The sequence below is a fragment of the Mytilus trossulus genome, chromosome 14, assembly GCF_036588685.1.
Source record: "Mytilus trossulus isolate FHL-02 chromosome 14, PNRI_Mtr1.1.1.hap1, whole genome shotgun sequence".
Taxonomy (NCBI): Eukaryota; Metazoa; Mollusca; class Bivalvia; order Mytilida; family Mytilidae; genus Mytilus; species Mytilus trossulus.
This window is the reverse complement of record NC_086386.1, coordinates 69,670,201-69,698,005: the sequence shown is the minus strand read 5'-3', so window position 1 is coordinate 69,698,005 and position 27,805 is coordinate 69,670,201. Positions and strand designations below refer to the sequence as shown.

The 27,805-nt window shown below is 30.8% G+C and overlaps 1 protein-coding gene across 1 annotated transcript; it reads right to left on the bottom strand.

The window, feature by feature from the left end:
• LOC134696332 (BTB/POZ domain-containing protein 6-like) lies at positions 1-21,822 on the bottom strand. Its single transcript, XM_063558058.1, has 3 exons — positions 21,724-21,822; positions 11,137-11,393; positions 1-5,082 (listed from the first exon to the last, which is right to left on the bottom strand). Exons 2-3 carry the CDS (start codon positions 11,385-11,387, stop codon positions 4,044-4,046), a joined length of 1,290 nt encoding a protein of 429 aa, XP_063414128.1. The 5' UTR covers positions 11,388-11,393; positions 21,724-21,822; the 3' UTR covers positions 1-4,043.
• Between the last annotated feature and the right edge of the window lie 5,983 nt (positions 21,823-27,805).

The following is a 27,805-nucleotide window of genomic DNA, read 5'->3' as shown; positions in this document are numbered from 1 at the left end:
TTAAACATTCATGATATGTATATGGTTTGAATAGCTTAAATTTGTTATTAGGAATTTCACCAAATCCATGTAGCAATATTTTCAGATTTTTATAACATGTTTTACAATTTCATGAAACTTACTTACTTACACTTTTATTAAATTACTTGTACATTTCAGGTTTTTTTATTATTCTTGTTTCTATAATACATGAGTACACTTCGTAAACATTATGAATTATTTGATACAAATTTGATTACACTAAAATCAGGCATTTCACAAAATTAATAAAACTGCTAGTTATTCTACAAAATCTATCTTTTTTTCCCCTGGAACATATATATACAAACAATGTCACTTCACAAATATATCCCTAAAGCATAAAGCATACTTGTAACAAGAAAGCATACACAAAAGCACTAATAATTCAGAAACAAAACAAAATAAAACAAAACAAAGTATTTGTGAGGACTGAAATATATAGATTGCTTTTATCCTGCAATTTTATGAGTTTAACCAGATGCTCCGCAGGGCGTAGCTTTATACGACCGCAGAGGTTGAACCCTGAACGGTTGGGGCAAGTATGGACACAACATTCAAGCTGGATTCGGCTCTAAATTTGGATTGTGATTAAATAGTTGACACAGCATAGGTTTCTGACACAGAATGAATGTATTCAAATGAACTTAAAATTTTTGTTTTCTCTTAGAGCAATTCACTATGCTGTTGAATATTAATCCTCTCAAAAAAATGTTTGAAGAAATTTTCTTTTTATTTATGAAATTTCAAATGAGAAAAATTTAACCCAATTTTTTATTCACATCCCCCTTTCCCTTATTCCAAAACTAATTTCAATTAAAATATTCTAATGGAGTTTGCAACAATTACTACTCATTTAAATACATGATGTAAAAAAACTGCTTGTTACCACTGAATGGTAAAGATTATTTAAATTTATCAGTTGGTAGTAAAAAGTGAATATACATTGTATATTGTATATAACAAAGATTTAAGTTGATTCTGGACAAAGAAAGATAACTCCAATTAAAAAAAATTCTTGCAGATATTTCTTGCTTACTATACTGGACAAAGAAAGATAACTCTTAATAAAAAAATAAATTTGCTATTTCACAATATTGTGAAATTAGATATTTCTTGCCATTGCACAATACTGTGCAATTGAAAAGACTTGCTATTGCACAATACTTAATATAATAATTTTAGATCCTGATTTGGACCAACTTGAAAACTGGGCCCATAATCAAAAATCTAAGTACATGTTTAGATTCAGCATATCAAAGAGGCCCAAGAATTTAATTTTTGTTAAAATCAAACTTAGTTTAATTTTGGACACTTTGCACTTTAATTTAGACCAATTTTAAAACTGGACCAAAAATTAAGAATCTACATACACAGTTAGATTTGGCATATCAAAGAACCCCAATTATTCAATTTTTGATGAAATCAAACAATGTTTAATTTTGGACCCCGATTTGGGCCAACTTGAAAACTGGGCCAATAATCAAAAATCTAAGTACATTTTTAGATTCAGCATATCAAAGAACCCCAAGGTTTCAATTTTTGTTAAAATCAAACTAAGTTTAATTTTGGACCCTTTGGACCTTAATGTAGACCAATTTGAAAACGGGACCAAAAATTAAGAATCTACATACACAGTTAGATTCGGCATATTAAAGAACCCCAATTATTCAATTTTGATGAAATCAAACAAAGTTTAATTTTGGACCCTTTGGGCCCCTTTTTCCTTAACTGTTGGGACCAAAACTTCCAAAATCAATACCAACCTTCCTTTTATAGTCATAAACCTTGTGTTTAAATTTCATAGATTTCTATTTACTTATACTAACGCTATGGTGCGAAAACCAAGAAAAATGCTTATTTGGGTCCCTTTTTGGCCCCTAATTCCTAAACTGTTGGGACCGAAACTCCCAAAATCAATACCAACCTTCCTTTTGTGGTCATAAACATTGTGTTTAAATTTCATTGATTTCTATTTACTTTAACTAAAGTTATTGTGCGAAAACCAAGAATAATGCTTATTTGGGCCCTTTTTTGGCCCCTAATTCCTAAACTGTTGAAAATAAAACTCCCAAAATCAATCCCAACCTTTATTTTGTGGTTATAAACCTTGTGTCAAAATTTCATAGATTTCTATTAACTTAAACTAAAGTTCTGGTGTGAAAACCAAGAAAATGCTTATTTGGGCCCTTTTTGGCCCCTAATTCCTAAAATGTTGGGACCAAAACTCCCAAAATCAATACCAGCCTTCCTTTTATGGTCATAAACCTTGTGTTAAAATTTCATAGATTTCTATTCACTTTTACTAAAAGTTAGAGTGCGAAAACTAAAAGTATTCAGACGACAACGACGACGACGCCGCCAACATGATAGCAATATACGACGAAAATTTTTTCAAAATTTGCGGTCGTATAAAAATGAAATAATTACACCTTATGTAAGAATCCTGAATTTTGATTGGTTGATAGCTAGTGTATTTTTCACCAATTTACTGTTATCAAATGAATATCGTTATTTTTTAAACGCCTCCGTGTTATTTGCCAAAAAAATACTCTATCCGACTGGACACTTGTAACGTCACAATCATCAATGCATTTTTGAACATTAAGATTCGGTGGTAATTAAACAGATATATCATGTATACCAGTCTTGAGAATGAATTTTCCTCGCCTTACGGCTCGTGAAATTTACCATTCTCTCGACTGGTATTTTTCTCAAATACCCCTCCTTAACATGATATATCTGTTTACAATTTTACTGTATTTTGCAAGGCAAATTCAAAATTTGAGTTAGATATATATCTTTCTTTGTTCATGGGTGTACATTTTGAGTCGAATCTATTTATATAGCAGATGCATACACCATGCATTACTAATTATGTATTTTTAAATAATAAAATGTTTTCTTGAGAAGTATGCTAATTCAAATACACTCAATATGATATCTTAGATATTAAAGTATAACATATATCATCAATAAATTATATGAAAATGACTAGATATGGTGTTAATAATATTCACTCCACTCTACTGGTTTTTTTTTAACTATCAACGGTAGTGATTTACATTGAAAGTCAATTGTGTTGGGCTTTAGTTGCATTTCATGCAATCTTTGAATACCAAAAAATAACTAAAGCAGCTAAATAAAAAAATTGTAAGGTGTTCTGCAGCACCCTGTGTATCGCCTACAATAAGGGCTGTCAGTGTAAAAGTATAACGTTGACTTAAAAGTGTGTCAATTTATCAGTATAATACAGAACTTTAAAACAAATTCCAACCTTTTCATCAAATATTAAAATTGAAGATGTGGTATGATTGCCAATGAGACAACTCTCCACAAGTGACCAAATGAAACAGAAATTAACAACTATAGGTCAGCGAATGGCCTTCAACAAATGCCTTTTCTTGGTCTTGGAGATTAGCTTCTGTCTTCAACATAACAATCGATAAAGGTTTACAAACTTATCCTGTCAAAAATATTAAATCCAAGACTATCTGTAGATGTTAGCTGTAAAAAAAACTAATCAGTAGTTCATCTATCAAAAAAAATATCAAAAATGAAAATACAGCCAATTTATGCATTATCTCTGAATCGTACAAAAAGTTTCTGCTAAAGTTTCATAAAATTCAATGAGGGTATGAGGAAGTATTTGGTGTGCAACAAACTTTAACCCCAACCCGTATCTACTTGTTAACTGTGGAAAAAACTAGGTCTATTTATTGTTTAAATAATTAAGTAAAAAATGAAAAAAAGATATTTTCAAAATAATGCTCTGGATACAAGTATTATGAAAAAACAAAAAAACAAAAACAAAACATACATTTTTGTTTGTGCATTATATAATATGCTTATTAACTTTGCTCATTTGCTTAGTATGAGGTAAGTTTTATCCATGAAGTCATTAACATGACAAATGAGGGAAAAATGACAAAAAAAGCAAAAATGAATGCAGTGTGTATACATGCTCCTACATACATGACATATAAAAAAAATCCACTTAAACAAAATCACAACTCAACAAAATGTCATGTATAAACATCAAACACAAGTCCTGGTATTTGCCCAATTTTTTCACTGGTGGTATTAGGTGATGGCATAGATGGGGGTAAAAATGTCATTGATAAACCATCTTTATTGCATATTTGTTTGTAATCTTTTCCTTTGAATGTTTTGGGTCCACTCATGTTTACCACAATGGTATATCTACTCTGTTTACATATTTCAACAGGGTGATTTAAATGAATTTCATAAATCTTTGTTTGGTATTCTGATTTCAGCTTGTTTTTTTGGGTACTTAAAACTGAATTTCCTGAAAAAATATTAACTGTTAAATCAATGGATCCAGAGTAGTTTTTTGGTCCAAATAACGAGACAGAGCACAATTTACCATCAAATGATGTTTCAAAATCAACACAGTCATCTTTAGAAGTACATTCCCAGACTGCAAATTTTCGATCATCAGCAGAACATCTTTTAAAATGTACCTTTGAATGTCTCTTTTCTAAAGTGAACATGCTGCTCATGGTCAGTCTCTCTTTTTCTGTAAAGGATTGGTAAACATTTAGTTTTTCATTTATTGTCAGTATGTCCCTTTTCAAAACATTACCAGTAAAATAATCTTGCTCCATTGTTGGGAATCTGATCAGATATAATAAATCACCAAGACAATCCCTGATGCTCTGGTCTCTCTCTGGTGAGTTTCTTTTGGTAGACTTTAATTTTGCCCATTTGACCATTTGCTCATAAACAATTTCTTCCTTGCATCTTAATTTGTCTGATTTAATAATATGTTTTACATATTCTGGTGGTAATTCTAAAAATAAATCTGTGCTTAAGCAGTTTTGACCATTTTTCAAAATAAAATCTAATGCATCAGACTTCAATTTTACCATGTTTAAACCAAAAGCTAATTCAAGAACATTAAATACATAGTCACAGTTCAAATTGCCCTTTAAGAAGCAAATACATTTATCCTTCAGCAGCTCAATGAAGTATTTGTCTGCAGCAATCAACAAACCCTCCACATTACCAAAGTTGATCTCAACATCTTCTGAGTAAATAAATCTGTAAAATACAGAGAAGGAATATAAAAATAAGAAGATGTATATAAACACATATTTGTTTGTTTGTATAGTGATTAATATTATGTATAACACAATGTTGTACCCCTATTTTTGATATTTTTATCTTATATCATTTTTGTTTGTTTGTTTTGTTCACACATCATTGTCAATATATATAATGGAATTTTACATGACAGTCATATAAGTGAGAGGTTTCCCCAAGTTTTAAAACCAGGTCTTTTCCACCATTTTCCACATACGTAAATGTCTGTACCAAGTCAGAAATATGTGTCTGGTTCATTATAAAACAATTGCGTCTACTGCAAAAACAGTCAGAGCTCTGACATAAACAAGTCAGAATAAAATGACTTCCATAGGTCAGATATAATTTGATGTAAGTGTTGTCTCCCTTCTTGCACTCAACAGAATATGACTTGTACAGGTCAGTTTATGTCAGACTTTAATTTATCATAAAATGACTTCCACAGGTCAGCTTTTGCACAAAATATTGTGACTTAATATTTTCATATTCTAATAAGATTTATGTCCCTTTTTGATGCATATTGACTTAGAGAGGTAATTTTTGTTCTGACTTGAAGCAGTCATTACTACCACTTTGTTTTCAATCTCCATAAAAATATAGTGATTACTAGTTTCCAATCAAAGAGTTTAAAAAGTGGGGCTCATCAAACGTTCTTCTTTCCAGAATCTTAACATAAAATATTTATCTCATCAAATTCAATCATTTCAAAATACAAACCAAAAAAATGTGTAAGGGTTCCGCCGAACCCAGTGTCTCGCCTTCTTTTTGCTGTAAATCACAGGCTCAACAAAAATAAGGGAAAAAATCAATAAAAATATTCCTCTTGATACTATCTTATGATTTTAAGAAGCTTCTGTCCAAGTTTGGTAAAAATCTAGGATAGTAAATGAATCTAATAAATGTTTTGAAAACATTAACTGCAGACTGTATGTAATGTTAACTTGAGAAAAAAATCTAAGTTCATTTGAAAGTAAAATACAGAAAAAATGGAGTTATCTTTTGTCCAAGTTTGGTACAAACCCAGGATAGTTTAAGAAAGTTATTAGAATTCTAAAAACTTTAACCACAGAGTGAATGTTATGTTTCCCCGCAGAAAAAACTAAGTCCGTTTATAAGTAAAATACGGAAAAAAGGGAATTTTATTTTTACAAAATTTACTTCTGGATACATACTATCTTATGATCATAAACAAGCTTCTGTCCAAGTTTGGTAGAAATCCAGTACAGTTTAAGAAAGTAATTAAAATTTCAAAAACTTTAACCACAGAGTGAATATTTGTGGACGCCGCCGCAGACAACGGAATGTAGGATTGCTTAGTTTCGCTTTTTCGACTGAAGTCAAAGGCTCAACAGAAAGAGCCTGTGTCGCTCACCTTGGTCTATGTGAATATTAAACAAAGGACGCAAATGGATTCATGACAAAATTGTGTTTTTGTGATGGTGAAGTGTTTGTACATCTTATTTTACTGAACATTCTTGCTGCTTACAATTATTTCTATCTATATTGAACTTGGCCCAGTAGTTTCAGCGGAAAATGTTAGTTAAAATTTACAAATTTCATGAAAATTGTTAAAAATTGACTATAAAGGGCAATAACTCCTAAAGGGGTCAACTGACCATTTTGGTCATGTTTGACTTATTTGTAGATCTGACTTAACTGAACATTATTGCAGTTTACAGTTTATCTCTATCTATAATAGTATTCAAGATAATAACCAAAAACAGCAAAATTTCCCTAAAATTACCAATTCAGGGGCAGCAACCCAACAACGGGTTGTCTGATTCATCTGAAAATTTCAGGGCAGATAGGTCTTGATCTGATAAACAGTTAAACCTTATGCGATTTGCTCTAAATGCTTTGGTTTTTGAGTTACAAGCTAAAAACTGCATTTTACCCATATGTTCTATTTTTAGCCGTTGGGCCATGTTGGTTTGTTTGACGGGTCACGCCACACATTTTTTTAACTAAATACCCTAATGATGATTGTGGCCAAGTTTGGTTTAATATGGCCTGGTAGTTTCAGAGGAGAAGATTTTTGTAAAAGATTACTAAGATTAACGAAAAATGGTTAAAAATTTACTATAAAGGGCAATAACTCCTAAAGAGGTCAACTGACCATTTTGGTCAAATTGACTTATTTGTAGATCTTACTTTGCTGAACATTATTGCTGTTTACAGTTTATCTCTATCTACAATAGTATTCAAGATAATAAGCGAAAACAGACAAAATTTCCCTTAAATTACCAATTCAGGGGCAGCAACCCAACAACGGGTTGTCCGATTCATCTGAAAATTTCAGGGCAGATAGATCTTGACCTGATTAACAATTTAACCTCGTCAGATTTGCTCTAAATGCTTTGGTTTTTGAGTTATAAGCCAACAACTGCATTTTACCCCTATGTTCTAATTTTAGCAATGGCGGCCATCTTGGTTGGTTTGACGGGTCAAGCCACACATTTTTTAAACTAGATACCCCAATGATGATTGTGTTCAAGTTTGATTTAATTTGGTCATGTAGTTTTTGTAAAAGTTAACGACGACGACGCCGGACAACAGACGCCGGACGCCAGACGCCAAGTGATGAGAAAAGCTCACTTGGCCCTTCGGGCCAGGTGAGCTAAAAAAGGGGAGAAAAAATGGATCATACAATTTTCTGTCTATATCAAAACATTTACAAATTACAATATTGGATACATTCATAGGCGGATTATGGGGGGCTGGGGGCCCAGCATCCCCCCCCCCCTTTTTGAGAAAAAATTTGGTCGCTTATATAGGGAATCAATGAAGCGTGACTGGAGCGGGCCCCCTCTTAGGCCAGTTAGTGGGCCCCCACTTGTGAAAAATTCCTAGATCCGCTACTGACATTTACTAGTCCCCTGACAATACCTTGAATCTTCTAAGGACAAAATAAAGGATCTATTCTCTTTTAGCTAAATTTATTAAGAGCAAAACATTTATTATTTTAAATTTCATTGAGGAAAATACTGCTGTGCTAACTGACTCAAACAAGTCACACTCAAACCTAAACTCATTTCAACCAAGTCTTGTTCTGTCATATTGATTTAATAAAGTGCTGCGCTTTAGCGCATGATACGCCCATTGCTCTTTTAACTTGTCTTTTATGCTTTAAATGAATTTAAATGATCAACTAGAAATAGTGTGAGCCCTGTCAAATACCCCCCCAAATAATAAATAAAAATGCACAAAAAAAATGGCACTATTAAGGTCATTAAATATAAACGATTTATCAAAGTTGCATAAAATTTTGTGAAAGTGTTAGTTATTGTCCCAAAATTGGAAAACCCCCTTTTTTTTAAGCATAAAAATTCATAACACGGAAATGTAAAATCTAAAATTTATAAAAATGCAAAGGGAGCTTACATCAATAGATATAAACAATTCAACAAAGTTTCATGGACATTAGTGAAAGTCTTTTTGAGTTATTGTCTTAAGTGTTAAAAATCCCCCTTTTTTAATAAATAAATAAAGCCCCATAAATCCAAAACTTAAAATCTGAAATTTATAAAAATTGAAAGGGAGCTTACATCAATAGATATAAACAATTCACCAAAGTTTCATGGACATTGGTGAAAGTCTTTTTGAGTTATTGTCCGAAGTGTTAAAAATCCCCCCTTTTTTATGAATAAAGCCCCATAAATCCAAAACTTAAAATCTGAAATTAAAAAAAAATAAAAAGGAGCTTACATCAATAGATATAAACAATTCACCAAAGTTTCATGGACATTGGTGAAAGCCTTTTTGAGTTATTGTCTGAAGTGTTGAAAATCCCCCCTTTTTTATGAATAAAGCCCCATAAATCCAAAACTTATAATGTGAAATTAAAAAAAAACGAAAGGGAGCTTACGTCAACAGATATAAACAATTCACCAAAGTTTCATGGACATTGGTGAAAGCCTTTTTGAGTTATTGTCCGAAGTGTTGAAAATCCCCCCTTTTTTATGAATAAAGCCCGTAAATCCAAAACTTAAAATGTGAAATTAAAAAAAAAAAACGAAAGGGAGCTTACGTCAATAGATATAAAAAAATTCACTCAAGTTTCATGGATATTGGTGAAAGTGTTTTTGAGTTATTGTCCGAAGTGTGGATGACGGAAGGACAACGGTATACCATAATACGTCCCGTCCCGGGCATATAAAAATGTGTGTGAAAGCCAGATATAGCACAGAGGAAATAAGGTCCCCTCAAGTCACAATGAGGACTATAAAAAAAAATATTTGGTATATTCATAATTTCAATGCATTTTCTTTTAAACAAGTCAAATCATGTTTTGACTTAAAACAGTCAGTCCAAAATAATTTTATTGCAATTTTGAGACTGGGGCACTGACATATGATATTAAATGAAAGTATGGGAACGTCAAAACATAGGAAATGTATGTAAGATCCCCATAAATAAATAACCATTTGACTAAATTGTTTTTAAAAAATTTATCAAATAATAAATTCACAGATGGCAATTTCAGAAGGAAATCATTAATATTGTACACCTAGCTTTGATTGGAATTTTTTTTCTGCAATCTGACTTGAACAGGTCAAATTATGTTCAGACAAATTGACTTAAACAGGTCAACTCATGTTCTTACTTCAAAAAATCAGTCAAAACCCAAGTTTATGGAAATTTTGATTTTTTTAAGTCAGACATTGCCATACACGTATGATATTAATGTTATGTATGGAAAAGTCAGATAAAAGACACATAAACTACATGTACATGCAAGATCCTCTATTAAGATAAATGACCATTTGATTTAATTGTTTCTTAAAAAACTTATTAATTAATAAACTCAACAGTGGCAGATTCAGCAGGGGTCTAAGACTAAGAGGAAGAACACTTAGCTTTGATTGGAAATTTTGTTCTTCAAACTGACTTGAACAGGTCAAATCATGTTCTGACTTAAAAGAGAATGTCAAAAACTAAATGGCTTGCAAAGTTCTGTAAAAGTCTGGCATTATCCTGATTGTGATGTAATAGTTAGAATGTATTGTATGGAACAAGTAGGAAAAACAATCACAAATATTAAGTCACAATTGTAAGAACTATATAAATAAAAAGATAATTTGGTATATTTTTGATATCCTAATATTTTGAGTAAATCCTGTTGTGCAAACTGTCTTGAACAAGTCACATTATGTTCTGACTTCAAGGAGTCAGTAAAATACTATACTTTAATTAAGTATTGCAACTTTAAGTCTGGGATTGTCATATTCATTCAAGAATGTATAAGAAACTCGGATAAAAGACACCCAATAATAAAGTCACAAAAATGTGGACTATAAAAAAGTGCATTTGGTATACTAGTAGTTAATATTCAAAAAGATTTTGTTAACAAATTTCTTCACATTATCTTCAAAATTTATTATATTTCTGTATTTTCATGACTTTTTTCTGTTAAATTAACATTTGGAACTTTTGGTTTTTAAAAAAATATAATTTATTAAACCATTTGACTGAATTGTTTCTTAAAAAAAAAATTATGAATTAATTAACTCTACAGTAGCAGATTCAGATATGGAGGGGGCTTAAAGGAAGAAGACCTAGTTTTGATTTGATTAGACATGTTTTCCCTGTCAACTGACTTTAGGTCAAATCATGTTCTGACTTCAAAGAGTAAGTCCCAACTTAACTTATTTCAACTTTATAGTCTAGTTTTTTCATATTGATTTAAAAATGTACGGAAAAGCCAGATAAAAGACAGAGGAAATAAGGTCCCCATACGGCTCAATAATGAGGACTATAAAAATGTTTACTTTGCATTCAATATTTAAATGTATAATTTTGTGTTAAACAGGTCAAATCATGTTCTGAATTCTGACAAATGATAAACCTATTACTCATTTTTTATATCAGTTTGATTTACCACATTCATGACATTACATCAACAGAGTGACATTTTCTAACATTTTTTTTTTAAATTTCATTCTTATTATCGAGGTGGAAAGACCTTCAAATGTTCTCTGAAGAATTGGTTTTTAATTTTTATATAAGACTTACTGCAACATCAAATTAAAAATAACTGGATCAATATCAGTTATTGTCACATCTTCTTTCTCTTGCAATTGGCCCGTGAACATAGCAAAAAACACACTGCTTGCACTGGCTAACATGTATTTGTGGGCAGGAAAATGTGTGGCATATCCAGGTGCTCCTACTAAAAATGTAACATCACACATCAACTGTTCTTGCAACATAAATTGCATCCTCTCTTTCAATGATTTTCCAGATTGCCAGTCATCCATTTCCATCACAAACTAAAGAAGAAGAAGAAATACAATCAGTGACCATGGCAACAATCTATCAAATTTTCTGTTTTTTAAAAAGTTTTCAGTAATTATACAAAAACGTACATTTACCAAAAAAAAATTACAGGGGTTGCAAAGAGATATATACACTAACATGTTAACATGTATTTATGTTTTGTCAAGGAGATCTAGAGAAAGGGGAAAGCTATTTCATAAAATCCAAGTATGCCTCTTCTGGAGTCGATAACTCCTGAGAAACTGGAAGCATTACATTGGCTTTTTCTAAATACTGGACCAGACCGAAAAAGTATTGACAAAAATTAGCGTTATTCAAAACTGAAAGGCAATGTCTGGAAATTTGTAACAATTCAACTTTGACCGTAAAAGCATAGTTTTGATTTCAAAATCAGAAAATTACGGAAAAATCATAATGGTTGGCATCTATGTATACATAATATTTTTCAATATCCCACAAAGTAATTTTGTTAAAATCTCTACATGTGCATGTACTATGTTATTTTAAATTGAAGAAACCAGGATTTTAGAGACAAGACTGTAGTATGACAACAATTTGCCAATAGAAAGTTAGTGGTACACTACATGTATATAGTTCTAAATAGTTAATATATTTGATAATGGTTTTTTACATATTACACTTCAGCATATAATTCAAAGTTCTGCATAGTCACTGTATTTTAAATAAATGTTACTTTAAATCCTTTTGAAACAATGTTGGCACTATTATTAACAGCAGTCCATATGCTTAAATGTCTGAGTTACTCTTCTAACCATTGATATCATATATGTTGATGCATTGTAGTTGTTAATATAAAGATTTACAGCAATGTACACCTTTCAATCTTTACATGCTTTTAATATAGTTTGCATATATTGCATAAAGTATCTAAGAAACAAATCAAAAAAACGATTGACAATTAGGTCATGGTCCGATGATAATTGCCTGACAGACATATGTACACCTTACAATCATTCCAAACACCAAATGTAGTTGATATATTGCTTATAGTTAAAGGAGGGAAAAAACATAACGAGAGTGCACACACTGAAATGTCTCACCTTCTTTACAGTACTAACCATTGATATTATGTTTAGGTAGTCCTAAATATAAAGCTTTACTACAACTACATGTACAAATGTATAACATAAACTTCGCATAATCCAAGAAAATGAGGTCACAGTCATCTAAACAAAAAGAGAAATATATGTACACCTTACAATCATTCAATTCACTAACTACATGAATAGTTAACATATTGCTAATAGTTTCTAAGAAACAAAGTTAACCAAGAAAATCAAACATTGACCAATGAAACATGAAAATGAGGTCAATTAAAGTAAGATGAACCACGCTAGGCAGACATGTACAGCTTACAATCCTTCCATACAAGACATATAGTTGACCTATTGCCTATGGCTAAAGAAAAATAGACCATAAACAAAAACTCTACATACAAAATGTACTCTCCGACTCGCCGCACACAATTGTGGTAATTATGATTTTTATTTTATTATATGTACTTTAGTATCAAACGGCTTGTTTAATCTTCGGCTAGGTCATACATTTGTAGTTTTTTTCCGATCTGTTTGGATTATCATATTTAATCATTTCTAATGGCTTGACCAATATTTGCTCATTAACATTAGCTTTATATGTTTTACATGCTATATAGACAATAAACAATAGACAATATAGACAATATTTTATTCGCACAAACACATTTACATTAAATGGTTATGGCATACAAAATTAAGACAATAAACTGACAATAGTTAAATTGATTGCAATTATATTAGAGTGACAGTGGTATTCACAGCATAGAAGAAAAAAGGCTATAAATATCAACAGTTAACACATTATTAATGTTCATGAACAATTGAAAAAAGAACACAAACAAAAATTAGGTTGGCATTGCATATTAAAAGAAATACAAGTTATACAGATGTTCTTAATAAAAGACAATCATTAATATACTTTATGGTGATTTTTATAATGACTGGTAGACTGCTATTTAAAAGTACAGTCAAATGCTTAAGTGTTATAGTGGACTGCAATTTAATAAAATTGAAATTAAGATTTTTATTAATATTTTGTATATAGGTATCCCTTAATGATGTATAGCATGGACAGATTGAGAAGAAATGGTATTCATATATATATGATATATGTGACTGTCAGTGGTATAGTCCATTGACGGATCCAGAAATTTTCTCAAGTGGGGGCCCACTCCAGTGATTCCCTATATAAGCATTTTTTTCAAAAAAAGGGGGCCCCCCACCTTAATCTGCCTATGTAGTCCAGTGTTTATCCTTTGCTGTGAAATATATATATGTTTGTCCTGTGTAAATATTGTGCCGTAATAAAAATTGAGTAACTTTGCTTTCTATTGTGAGAAGCCTGGTAATTGTGTCCAGTGATATTTTTGGCTTTTTTCAAAACTACCTCTACCTGTTTTTGTTGGGAAATATGCGTCATTTTCAACAAATTGGGAAATTTATAATAAACCAAGTCCATGAATTAGACTGAAACTTCAATTTACACACCTATTTTCAATAGTCAAACCCTGCTTCAAAATAAGACCCCATTTTGTCAGTGATGATACTTAACTAGACCCTCAAATTAATGTGCACATAGAGTCATTTTAGGCCAGAAAATTGTTTAAATGGGTGTTTTTCAGTTTGAATTCATGCACAATTACTTCTGTCACAGCACTGTTAGGGAAAAAAGTAGTTTTTTGGGAATATTTTTAAGCCATTTTCTTTCAAATTGGGATTTTTCTCCAGGAGAAAAAAGCCTTTATTAGCCTTTATTCTCCACTAATTTAAGGCAAACAATATCACTTGCGTCAAGGTCAAATAAAACCTGCGAGACATTTGTGAGACTGACATATACATGTACATCCAAAAATATTTCCATACATCAAATGACTTACTGCATATATACTGACAGTCTGTGGATTCATTATTTTTTCGTTGGATACCAATTTTCATGGATTTCGTGGGCACAGTCAAACCACGAAATTAAATATTCAACGAATGATATTTTTTTTATAGGTTTGTAATTTGTATGCACTTCAGCAAAACCACGAAATTAAATATCCACGAATATGCAAGTTTTTCTTAATCTACGAAAATTGGTACCCATGGAAATAAATGAATCCACAGTAGCATGTATAGGCATGATAGGGTAAGATAAAGACCAAAACACAAAAACTTAACTTTGACCGCTGAACCATGGGAAAGGTCATTATAAAATGAGGTCAAGGTCAGGTAAAACCTTACCATCATTCCACACAACAAAAAAAGTAGACCTACATGTACAATCAATGTATTGTATACAGTATAAGAAAATCAGACAAAAACACAAAAACTTAACTACACATGTATAGCCTCAAAATAAGATCGTGGTCAGATGACACCTGTCTTACAGTGATCTTTCCATATATATACACCAGAGATTCTAGACCCTCTGCTAATAGTACACTAATCCATGAAATAAGCTTCAGGACATCAAGTGAAAACTGTCTGACTGGCACAAGGACCTTGCAAATACCAAATATAGTTATCCTATAACTGAATTAATACATTTGAAAATATTACTCTTCATACTCTTAACTTGTTCTACATGAAATCACCATATTAATGATAATTTCTGTTTATATTTCACGTTTGATGGCACTTTATTATAAAACCAGATGTGGGTATGGGTAGCCTACAAATGACTTTTTGACCCACATGCAGGTACGCGCAGACACTACCATCACAGGAATCGGAAGTTCTATCAATAAAATTCTGTAAATAATAAGGTCAACTATCAATAGAGCTTCTTTAAAAGTAAAATACGGAAAACCGGAGTATTTTTTTACAAAAATTTACTTGTGATTACTATTTTATAACTATTTTAAAACAAGCTTCTGTCCAAGTTTTGTAGAAAACCAGGCTAGTTATTAAAATTTCAAAAACTTTAACCACAGAGACAATATATGTCGACGCCCTCGATGACGACGGAATGGAGGACCACTATGTCTCGCTTTGACAAAAGTTGAAGACTCGACAAAAATCGTATAAAGCCCCCTTCTTCTATTTTCATGGATAGTAGTAGTCCAAATAATTATGACGTCTTGAAAGGCTATTATAATTTTTTTCTTTGACGCCTTACATCGCCGTCATAATGCTGAAGCCGCCATTTTCGGTTGGACTTTGAGAGAATATTTTGCTCTCAACTTTGAGACCCAATTTAGCCATAAAATTTTCATTAAAGGCTAAAACAAAATGCATATATAAAAATTCTTACCTTTTATGTGTTTGTTTGTGCAAAATATTTCCAATTAATCCCTACAGAAATAATAATATAAGGAACAATTGTAAGGCGTCCAAGAAAAAAATTATAATAGCCTTTCAAGACGTCATTATTATTTGGACTGGGATAGTAGTAGTCCAGATAATCATGCCGTCTGCTGTGGGTATTTTTCGATTTTGACTTTTTTTTTATCCCACCGTCCCAGAAAAAAATTTAAAATAGCCTTGCCAGACGTCACAATTATTTGGAATACGGTAGTAGTGGACCTTACAATGGGTACACGACAACTCGTACTTTCGGCAAGTCGTACTCAACCAACTCGTAACCTATTTTTACCAGCTCGTAACCATGTTTTATTTGATATTATTTATCAAGTTTATATGCATAGTTATTGTAACTTTCTTTCGTATATCATTATATAGCAAAATACAAATAAAAAAACAACTTTCATTGTTAATAAAATTCAATCATAATTGTTTTAAATAAGCTTATATAATGCTAATCGTTATAATCATTAGTATTCCTTAGAATTGATTGTTTGAAATTGTTTGGTTGGCAATTTATTTGATATGCACATTAAAATAATTATGAGTACACAATATGCTAATCAGTGGTCATTAGTGGATAACAAACCTACAGAAATAAAAGTTAAAAGTAGAATAAACAGAGAGAAGTAAATGAAAACAAAAAGTCGGTATAAGTGCGGCACTATGAACATCAAATGCCGTGGAGTTATACTTATAACACAATCACCATCCTCACCGAAAAGAAAATGCATGGCTTAAACGTTGTAAAAACCAAGCTTAGAGAATAAATATATAAACTATGGTGAAATGTATGATCATCTTCAATTGCAATCATGGTTCGTCCACGTTGTTATGTATGCAAGAAGACTGTTACGATTCAACAAGATGCTCTTCAATGTGACACATGTGACAACTGGCAGCATCGTCTATGTGAAACTGGTAAGTTGATTTGTGTTTTATTTGTTTGTAGAAATTAAGCCCACTACCTTAAACATTCTTTAACCTTCGTAATTGTGCCGTGTATTTGGACCATAATTTGCTATTGGGCTCCGTTTCCTATAACTATAGAAAAGTGATAAAATGTGAATTACTGTAAGAAAAGTTGTAACTACATCTAAAGATGCCATTATTTTTATCAACATACAAGTGTATGCTACTCTTCCCTAGAAAAAAAATTGAAATATACGAATTTCAAAGATTCTACAACCGTATTTTTGTGTCGTTTCTCACGTTACTTTTTGCTTCCGAAGAGCATAACGCTGACTGATTTATAGATAATTATCACCGCCAAATTCGTAACTTTTGCTTTCAAATAACAAAGAACATCGACCAATAAGAATAGTGAGAAGATAATGCCGAGAACTATAAGTATTTTTGTAGCAGATGTAAGAACAGTGGCGTGACTCTTGTGTCCGATTTTGTAACGCAAATTTTAGATGATGTAATCTGCTTTGTTGTAATAGAAATCTTAAAAACAATATGCAAATATGAACTCTCGCGAGATGTTCAAACAGGTAAATCAGAGATGATTTACATTCTTGTTTTGATCTTCGTAATAATTAAGTAAGAAAATAACGTTATCATTATGCGTTACATTTCACACGAAACAGAAGTCCAGTTATTTATTAAAATTGTTTTTGTCCTTTAGTTCTAATCATTTCCGGTCATACGTGAAACATGTGACTAACATGTGATAACGCCATTACGGCCGGATGTACGAAATACTAGGTCTAAACATTGTTTTTGTTTCCAACGGGATGTTAGCAAACATAATCTGTAGACTTGTTTCGTCTTGTTTAAGAGGAAAATACAATTGTCAAAGAGTTTGCGCAGGTGGTCTGTTATTTTTCCTATGTGCATAATGTTACATACAATCCTGTGTGAAAATAAATGCCCAATGACTTGACAAAATCGATTTCATATTTGACAGACGTTAGAACACACTCCGTTTCCCGATAATGACGTGAAGAGTCCTTGGAAAAATCAATGCTCGTTGGATTGATTTAACTTCAGCAGTAAATATTACTGGATATTTTAGGTGAATAAATATAATTTAATAAAAAATACATGTTAATATACATGTACCGTTACACTTGGAATGTACAAAGTTGGCATCTTTGTCACAGCTTTTAATTAATATTTTTTATTCATGTTCTGCAAACACTTATCAGAAACGCAATAAACTTGTCAAAGGAGAAGTAAACTTTTACCATGCATGACTTGAAAGGAAGTACTTTATTGATTTTAGCCCACTAAAGTAGGTTAAAATGTGGAAACCATGTAGATGGTGTACAGGTCACAAGTATCACATTGTGCCTATTTTAAAGATTTTAATTCCAAGTTAAAAGTTTTTTTCTTTACTGGATTTAAAGAATGTGATATTGCCAATGATTTGGAATAAATTGTATATAACTGGAATATCAAAACCAAATATAAATACATTTTTTTGGCTTAAACATCAAGATACAACTTCAATATAACATTGAAAATAGATTTTAAATATTAACATGAAGCAAGTAACACTTGTAATGGTGTTTATTTATGCCTTTTGAAATATATTGTGCAAAATAAAGAAAATAAAGATTGGTTTCCTGTTTGGTTTCATGTCACGTAATCGGTGAATCAAAATGTATTAATTTTTTCTCGAAAAACTCAATTGTTCCATTCATACTATTCTAACACCAACACAACCCACAAAATAAAAGTTAAAATTTTAGAACTTATAAAAAAGGATACAAAAAGAAACCAAAGGCCGAATACCAAATTATGGTCCATTTGCAAATATACAAGGGCCCTTTCCTAAATGTTATCATATCTTTTATCTTTTTAAAATAGAAGTATAATTGTAATTTTATATATACAGTCCACCAGTTAAGCACCACCGAAATATAATTGGCAATATTTTTTTAACTATATCGAAAAAAATATTAATATAAAGCTGGGTATGCATATTTTGATGGGTAACATAAACGGACAGACATACAGAGATTTGATGCCTTTTAACATTGTAGTCCCTTGTTTTAATAATCCCCCACTTGCGTCAAACTTGGCAAGACCCTTTTACATTGACGACAACGCTAGACCACACAGGGCATGGATTTTAATCCAGTCCAAAGAGCAACAAGCCATTTACACTATGTTTTGACTTTGCATTTCTCAATACATAAACCCTATCAAACATGTCTGAGGTGCCATTGGCAGAAATCTCACATATCCAACTAAGTAAGACATCACGTGACTTTTGTGACGTATAATAGCCACCATTTTGTATTATATTTCCCCATATAAAATGCATATATGCTTCAATAAAGTTTAATTTTCTCATAAACCTGATTCGTTTTCTTACTTTTGCAAATCAATCCTTGATATGCAAACATATTTCTATCAAACAATGTTGGTCCTAACAGTTTAATTTTTGATTTAATTCGGTCAAATCGGAATCATAAAACATGCACTTTTTCTCGTCATTTCCCCGTTGACGCAATGCTAAATTACCGATACCCATGTCTACTTTTACAACAAATAAAGAAATTCTGTAAATAAAACACAATCTTTGCAAATCGATTAAGTATATTCAAACATATAGCTAGCAAGGAATACTACTTAAAACAGTTTAATTTCAGGGCAAATTCGGTCAAACATCGAATTAAAAAAGGGAATTTTCCGAGATTTTTCAAAATGGCGGCTGATGTATCATATGAAAATGTTGCATCAAATCAATGATTTCTATAGTCATGATAGTAAGACTTTCCTAGATTATATTTAATTTTTCATAAAAAATCTCTGATGTTTCTGTTATTTTCCTTTATTGATATTTCGATATGATTGATTTCAAAATTTCTTAATAAAAAAATTATTTTAAGTGTGACACAGGAACATTTATTTTGACAGATATTCATCCAGGAGATACTGTTACCAGAAAATAGTTTGCAAAATCTATAATAAAAAAAATCTCTTATTTTTTAAAGGTGTTTTTCAAGTTTTCCGTATATTTCATCTTTCTTTAGAAATATATTTATACATTTCTTTTAGAACAAAAAAAAATGTTTTCATCCTAAGAGAGAAAAAAAACCAATGACCTATTATAAAAGATAAATATTCTATACCTTTAAAATTTCATTCCTTGACCAAACAGGTGAAATCTTACTTGGGTTATAATGTTACATAATAATATATTGTCAGGTAGACGTGCAAACCAAAAGCAACCAGGTGACATTCAACATCCTGTCAGTGTGTATACATGTATTACCAGAGTTTAAATTTTGTGATATACAAAAGTGTTCATGAATGTACAAATAAAAATATATTCTCCTTCCGGTGTCAAATCAGAAGAAGTATGTTTTATATAAACTTTAGGAAAATATGAATATGATGAAAATTTCTTTAAAAAACTATTTTTTGCTTAAAAGGCATTCAAATATTTATATGTTTCTATAATTATTTCAAAGAAATATTGATTCAAATTTTAATTTAAATGAATTTCGATCATTGAATATGATTTTGTTGTAATTTATTTTTTAATTCAATATTTAAAGATAAATCCAGGCAATGAATCGATATAAAGTTTAAATTGTGTAAAAAAAGAGTTATTGTATACATTCCAACAGAGACTTATAATACGATTGGTCTGGTTTTAACAATATTATATACCCTATATTATCTCTCGACAGAGTTATTGGTCCTGAATAGGACTGATATAGTTGGACATGATCGCAGAGATCCACCTTCACAATATTTTGTCGATTTAATAGTGGCATTTGTTGTTTAATGCAACAGATACCTTAAATAAATTTTTGAAGGCTTGTGCTGAGAATGATACGTCGTGTTATGAAACTGAACCGGAAGAGAGGTTGTTGCACATGCTATTGACTCAAATATTGACATTAAATTTGCCGAATATACCAAAGATTATGTGTAGAAAATTTTATTGATATTGGGTAATCGATTGTTGTAAAAAAATAAAATCAATCATGTCAACCTGTGATGATGAAAATGCAGGTCATGACCTGCATTGAAGGAGGATTTTTTTTTTATTGGTTATTTATTTTTGAAAACTGAGAGGACAGTTATTCATTTTCTGCACTATTGAAGCAAGATTTTTCATTTTCATTAAAGCAAGGGACTGATTATTCATTTTTTACCACTATACATGTATTTATGATATTCGAAAACATACAATTTTTAAAATATTTGATAATTATGAATAAATACATATAGGAAGATGTGGTGTGAGTGTCAATGAAACAACTCTCCATCCAAATAACCATTTAAAAAAAGGTAAATATAGTCAAGTCATTGTGTACCATTTAATCAGAATACTACTGTAGATCATTATCCCCTTCAGAAATTTTAAGATTCAAGATTTCATTCATAACCTCAGACACATACTTGTGTACAAGAGGACATTATACAAATATTTTAAGTTAATACATGTTCATAGCAAGACAGGACAAACGAAACACAAATACATATTAATAGGTATATTATAAGAGACAATTGGTATAATTAGATTAAGTATGTTATAATTTTTTGAACGAAACGAATCATTTTAAATATATTCCCAAGCAATATATACATATTGCATACATAATGTATAGTATTGAAGTTAGTTTAGTTTGGTTTTACCTAGCCTCTTTCAAAAGTATTGTCAAACATATTTCGCCGAGCGGAGCAAGGCAAAAAAAATGTTGAAGGGTTTTGGAACCGCTGTAGGCCCAAATAAGCTATAGACCTGCTGAGTTATTTATTTTCAATACATTGCAAGTCAGGTAATTTATTTTCAAACTACCACAGAACAAACCATTTATTTTTGTGATTATCAAGGCTGAGTTATTTATTTTCAAAATCCTCCTGCCCCCCCCCCCCCCCCCCCCCCTCCCCCCAGAACATCCTAACAGTCTTATGTTGTTTGCTTAACTATCTATAGTGGATGTGCAAAAGAGCAAAGTGTTTTTGTATGAAGTTTGGCGCACACATCTTCAGGAAGCAAACATACCTTATACCATCGATTGTCACTGTGTATATAACTAGAAAAATGTCTTGTCTGAGGTCCGCAACAAGGAAGCAACAAATTGAAGTAGTTGAAAAGGGCGCAATTTTCACATCTTTCGAGACGTTTCTGTATTTTACCTTGTCACCTGTTACCGTCTGTTAATCTCTCCTCTGTCAGGAGTACCGCAAATTCTCCTAAAACTGAGTAGTTGTTTGATATCTATATTACACAGTAAGTTACACTTTTGCATGCAAAATAATTCATAAGAACACTATTTAACCAGTTTTTTCCATTAGTACATTTCCTACTTTGAATTCGCTTAATTATTTAAAATCTAATTTCGATTTAATATAGATCTTCGATCTATGTAAAGGTTATTTCACAATTTGCAATAATTTAAAATGAAGTATCAAACAATTAAAACTCCGAAAAAGGGAAGCTTGCTGGTACTGTTTTTCTATAAAAAAAATGTTTTAAAAAAGAAAAATATTTAGAATTATGTACAGGACTTCAAAAAAAGACAGTCATTTTGTAAATCAAGAATAAGCGCTCACTTTCTAAAAATTGAGAAAGACAGATATATATTCAAAAAAACATATAGAAAGATCTGATCGAGCGTCTTTGTTCTAATTGCTCACTTGTTAAAGTTGAAGATGAGCTTCATTTTTTATTAGAATGCCCTCTTTATGATATTCAAAGGGACGATTTTGTTTCGAGACATTTCTAACAATTGTATAAATTTAAACAAATCTTCTAAATTTTTATGGCGGCTTTTGACCCAAGAAAATGGAAAACTGGGCTGATATATTTGTGACTGTTTTGAATTAAGGAGATCAGGTATGAACACTGACACTAAGTCAAGTAAATAATCTGAGATGATAAATACATATATAATGTAATTTTATTTTTCTTTTTTCACAATATATATGTGGTTTTTATCTTGATTCTGACCAATGCTTATATATTCCCGAGAAATATATATGTATATGCCTCTATTATTGTTGTTGTTACCAATAATTATTATGTAAATCAATTGTATCTGATTTTATGCCCTTTATGGGCCCTGTAATTTGGGAAATAAAAATATTCATTCTATTCTATAGATCTTTGATCTCATGTGGTTTCGCACTTGTATCGTTCGGGCTTTTGGAAATTCATTTGATGGCTCTGTGATCTCTATATTTGAAAATGTTTATAAACATAATAAGTAACACTGAACAATGTTACTTGCTTTAAATGTAAAGTGAGTATATTAAAATATTTCAGTCAGGATTCTACTTCGTCAAAATCATCTCCGCATTACGCTAATTCATTTTCACAATCGTAGAAATGGAAACCATTGTAGGGATGACGCGCTGCCAATTTTGCTCTTGAAAACCGATAAATTTATCCTCATTACGATCCTTATCTCCAGTTGTATTTTAAAAGACAAATGTATGATCTACTAGCTAATGAGCATCAGTTAATGATCTTGTATTCATTGATTCAACTTAAAACTATTGTCTGATCGGTAGTCAGGTTGAATTTTCGAAAATTCTTATACATTTAGAAAAGTTCGAATTCAATATTTTGGACTAACAATTTTCAGTGGTTGAAGATTATAAACCCTAGTTATCACACACAAAAAAAAAATATTTTTTCGAAGATATGCATTTTCCTCATCCAACTTAAAAGACTGTTGTCAAGTACTTTTAGTAAAAAGTTATCTTTTCGAACACACCTACTCTGTTTTTGTGATTCATTATACAGTTATATAGGTATTTCACTTGACCCATATATTTCATCTTTTCGTACTGTGATTTTTTTATGTTATAAAGTCAACCTGTAGCTTTGATATATACATCAGATAGAATCTGAAGCGTGATGATAATCACATACTCTTGCTTTGTACGTTTTAAAGACAAAATATACACCTCAAACACGCCCTAACATAAAAAGGAGCACTCGATTTTCTTTCTTTGATACAATTGTTACCCACTTTTTGGAATTTTTCTTGAGTCACATATAATGGAAGGGCAGACACGAAAATTACTGAACTAATAGATTGATATGTTCTCCGTCAGAGGTAAACATTTTTTTTAAATCGGAGGTTATAAAATTGAGAAAGGAAATGGGGAATGTGTTAAAGCGACAACAACCCGACCATAGAGCAGACAACGTGCATTTTCTACATCCAACTTGATAGATACCCATTTCGACGAATTGATATCTAATTGTTCTGCATGACTATGTTATAGATAAATTAAAAACTTATTAATGCAAATGGTGTTTTTTTAAAAATAAAACACTTCGTAATTGAGAAGAAAATTGTCGTTTTATTTGTTTCTATTAACTTTTAAAATTTCTGTTACTATAGTAAACATTACAATAAGTATTTATCGCCTTCTCTAACAATGAGCTTCGATTCTTTTGTTCTATTTCAACTGGGTCTCGCCTGTTTGACTTGCACCTGCTTGACTATTGGTAGCCATTATTGATTTTTTTTTAGATGATTCCACATCAAAAAATGTATGATAGCGTTAATTATTAATGGCATTGTACAAAAGATTCATGCTTTTACTATAAAGAAATCATATTCAATATAACTGAGGAATTATCCTCATGACAATTGGCGGCCATTTTGATTTAGTGGCTATTTGAATTTATTAATTTACTTCACATCGTAAAATGTAGATAATCATTATAACTGGCACTGTACAAAGTTTCATGGTTTTGTTATGAAGAGATCAATCATATCAATATGATATACGACTTGACCTCTTGACCTGTGGCGGCCATTTTTAAATAAGTGACCATTTATATTGATTTGTATTTGATGGCTTCATATCCAAAATTGTTTATGAACATGTACTGCATGTGCAAAGTTTCATGCGTATACCATCAACAAATTTAAAAGGACACTTTTAATAGTTTCAATGCAGCTGAAGCGCTTTTCTGGATCGATCAACCTTCACCAGGAACGCTGAAAAGCCAAATATTTGAAAGCTGGGGATGTATAAGTTACGACACATTTAAAGAGCCAGATGACAAAAAAAAATACCCGAAAGATAACCAAAATCCATCTTAAATTAGGTCAACGTTGCCTTAGGGAATTGAAACCTTAATTTCCAAATTTATAAACGGACAATCTTAATAGTTGCCCTTTGCTCTAAAAATTTGCCGATTAACATACACTTCGAAGAGCTAGCGCTGATCAAGACTGTTCTTAGGAATTCACATGTGTTGTCTTTTTAGATAGATTCGGGAGAGGTTTATGAATTTTTATCAGATGTTCGAATTCGTACACCTTGGTTTTTTTCCAACGATACAGGGGAAAAAATAGTTTGCCACATATTACTTATTTTTCTTTTCATAGAAGACTGCAATTTATCATAAAAAGATCAATATCAAAATTTCAAAATATTCTAGGTTTTGGTTTTTACTATTTGAGACACTATTAATGACAATGCTAAATATAAGGTAAAAGTCAGAGTCAGACTTATCTCGCCATTTTTAGAAATGAAATATTTCAAAAAAGAGTTCCATAACCTATTAAATTTTAAGCTTATTTGATTCCTTAACTAATGTTCTTCTGACTTGTAGTAATAATTCTAAATTTAAGTTTTTTTATATTCACCTAAGTTCATCCTTAACTTGAATTCTGAAGACCCGTTTGTTTGCATTTTATCAGATTCACTCCAACTAGAATTAATCTGCGAACAAGCCGTATCACCACTCCAATAGCGCTTTGCCTTGTATGAAAAATCTATAACATAAAATTTCATTAAAAATTTTCCATTGATAAATGTAGAAGTTATAAAGAAACAAATGTTCTAACTCCTTCAGACAATCTTAGCCTGAGAAAATTTTGAAGATTCTGTTTAGGCTCCGTTTGATCATCTATCTCCTCAAGTACATGTATGCATACATCCCCGACTTTCACTTTTTTTATTTTGAGTGTTCCGTAGAAGCAAATCCTGAAAAGGTCTCAGAATGCACTGATTTTATGAAGTGTAACATTTTTTTTAAATTTTAAAAAAAAATTAGAATATTTAAAAAAAATATATAAGTTCCAACTTCCTCTGTCAAATGTGATATTAGATAGTATTAGTTATTCCGTGTAGGTAACTTTTGTTCTTATAGTTCCCCGGCTTTCAACAGTTTGGTTTTACACGTTTCTGATTAAACTTAGCACAAAAAAGCGGTTTGTACGCACATAATTTGAAAACTATTTGTTTTATTCATTCAAAGCAGAGATCCACATGAAAGTTATCACTTCATTTGAAAATAGTATGACCCGGTGCCCCGGATGGTTATGTGAACGTGGAATAGTTCGTTTTTGTTGGTTTGTTGATATTTGGCTATAATTGCTGGAATGAAAAACCAATTCTTTGTAAAATAATAGATCTTTATTAATTGCTGGTCAATGTTCAAGTGTATACATGATAAACAATACATAATAAGTTCATACATATATAATTGAAATAAACAATAATAATTTAAATTGAATGCAGAATAATATAACGATGGAAAATATATATTCGCATTATAAAACAATAAAGATAAAATGGGGGAGCTAACTAGCTCAATTAAATTAATATGCTGATGCCAAATAATGTCAACATGAGTGAGACAAGGGCCTCTTTTTGAATTTTAATAAAGTGTTGCTATGGTAACCAAATTATTCACTTTAAATCTAAGTTAAATTAATGATGCGTAAACAGAACATTATTACATTAAACACAAGAATATAAAAATATGATAATAATAAACCATAATGGAATCTGGACCATAAAAATGCATATGGACATAAGGAGAGAAATGCGCTTTATTTTCATTTCTCGTTCTGACTTTAAAACAAACATTTATACATGATTCAAACGCATACTTAAACTGACTAAATTATTAAAACAATATACATAACTCTGGTTGTTACCTTTTAGCCTTCATAGTTAATAAAATGCACATTCTCAATAATTTTGCATTTGACGCTGTTTATTTTATTCTTTATAATGGGAGATAACTCTTTAAGATATAGCTAATACCACTATGTTAATTGAAATAAATAATGGAATGAAACGTACAATAACTACTTGCGCTTTATGATCATATTCAAATTAACTACTTAATATACATAATAAAAACACCAACGCTAAATAATATTTACATGATAAAGCAAATGACTAATATGAGAAAGTCTTGTCTTTCAAATAATTAAACTTTACGGCTTTCAAAAATATGTACAAAGTCGCTTTATTTAAAACATTACAATTAGATAGTTAAAACGAATGATAAAAATGCTAAATTCAATAATAGAAAACTTAAGACTTTGTCTCTAAAAATAACTATTTACATTAGAAAATTCTGTAAATGTAAAAATACTTTTAACTTCAATTAAGCTGTTACGGATGCAACTATACCCTCTTTAGTTTCTAATATCTCAACATGTAGAAAATATTCATTTAAAATATCAATGCATAAACATAAAAATATTCATTTAAAAATATCAACTTATAAAACATAAAGTGACACTCACCTGGAATGAAAAACCAATTCTTTGTAAAATAATAGATCTTTATTAATTGCTGGTCAATGTTCAAGTGACCACAATTTCATAAAATACAAGTTTTGTTTCATTCCCAGGTGAGGCCCAATCAAGGTAAAATAATTATGTACACAAAGGAAAATATCTCATAAACCCTGTCACTGGCCCCATGTCACCTAAGAGCTCAAATCTAGGATAGCGTGGTCTTAATCCGGACATGCTAATCCAACATATTGTTAAAGGTTACATAATATTTGCTATCGCTAATAGATAATATACTATACTCTAATTTATAGCTTTTGTAAATCGTTTGTAGAAAAATGTCAAATAATAGCTATTTTAATTCTTTGTCAAATTCTAGTATTCTATATAATCTCTTTAAAAATTAACTTATAAAAGTTGGGTGACATGACCACAGTGAAATTCTTTTATTTATAAAATAATTCAAAACTCAGGTGCATTTTTCCCTATCACAAATATCCCCGTCCTTAAAGATTCTTTGTCCTCAAAGAACATAAGAAATTAAGTAAAAAGTATCCAAATTCTACAAATTTCCCTCTG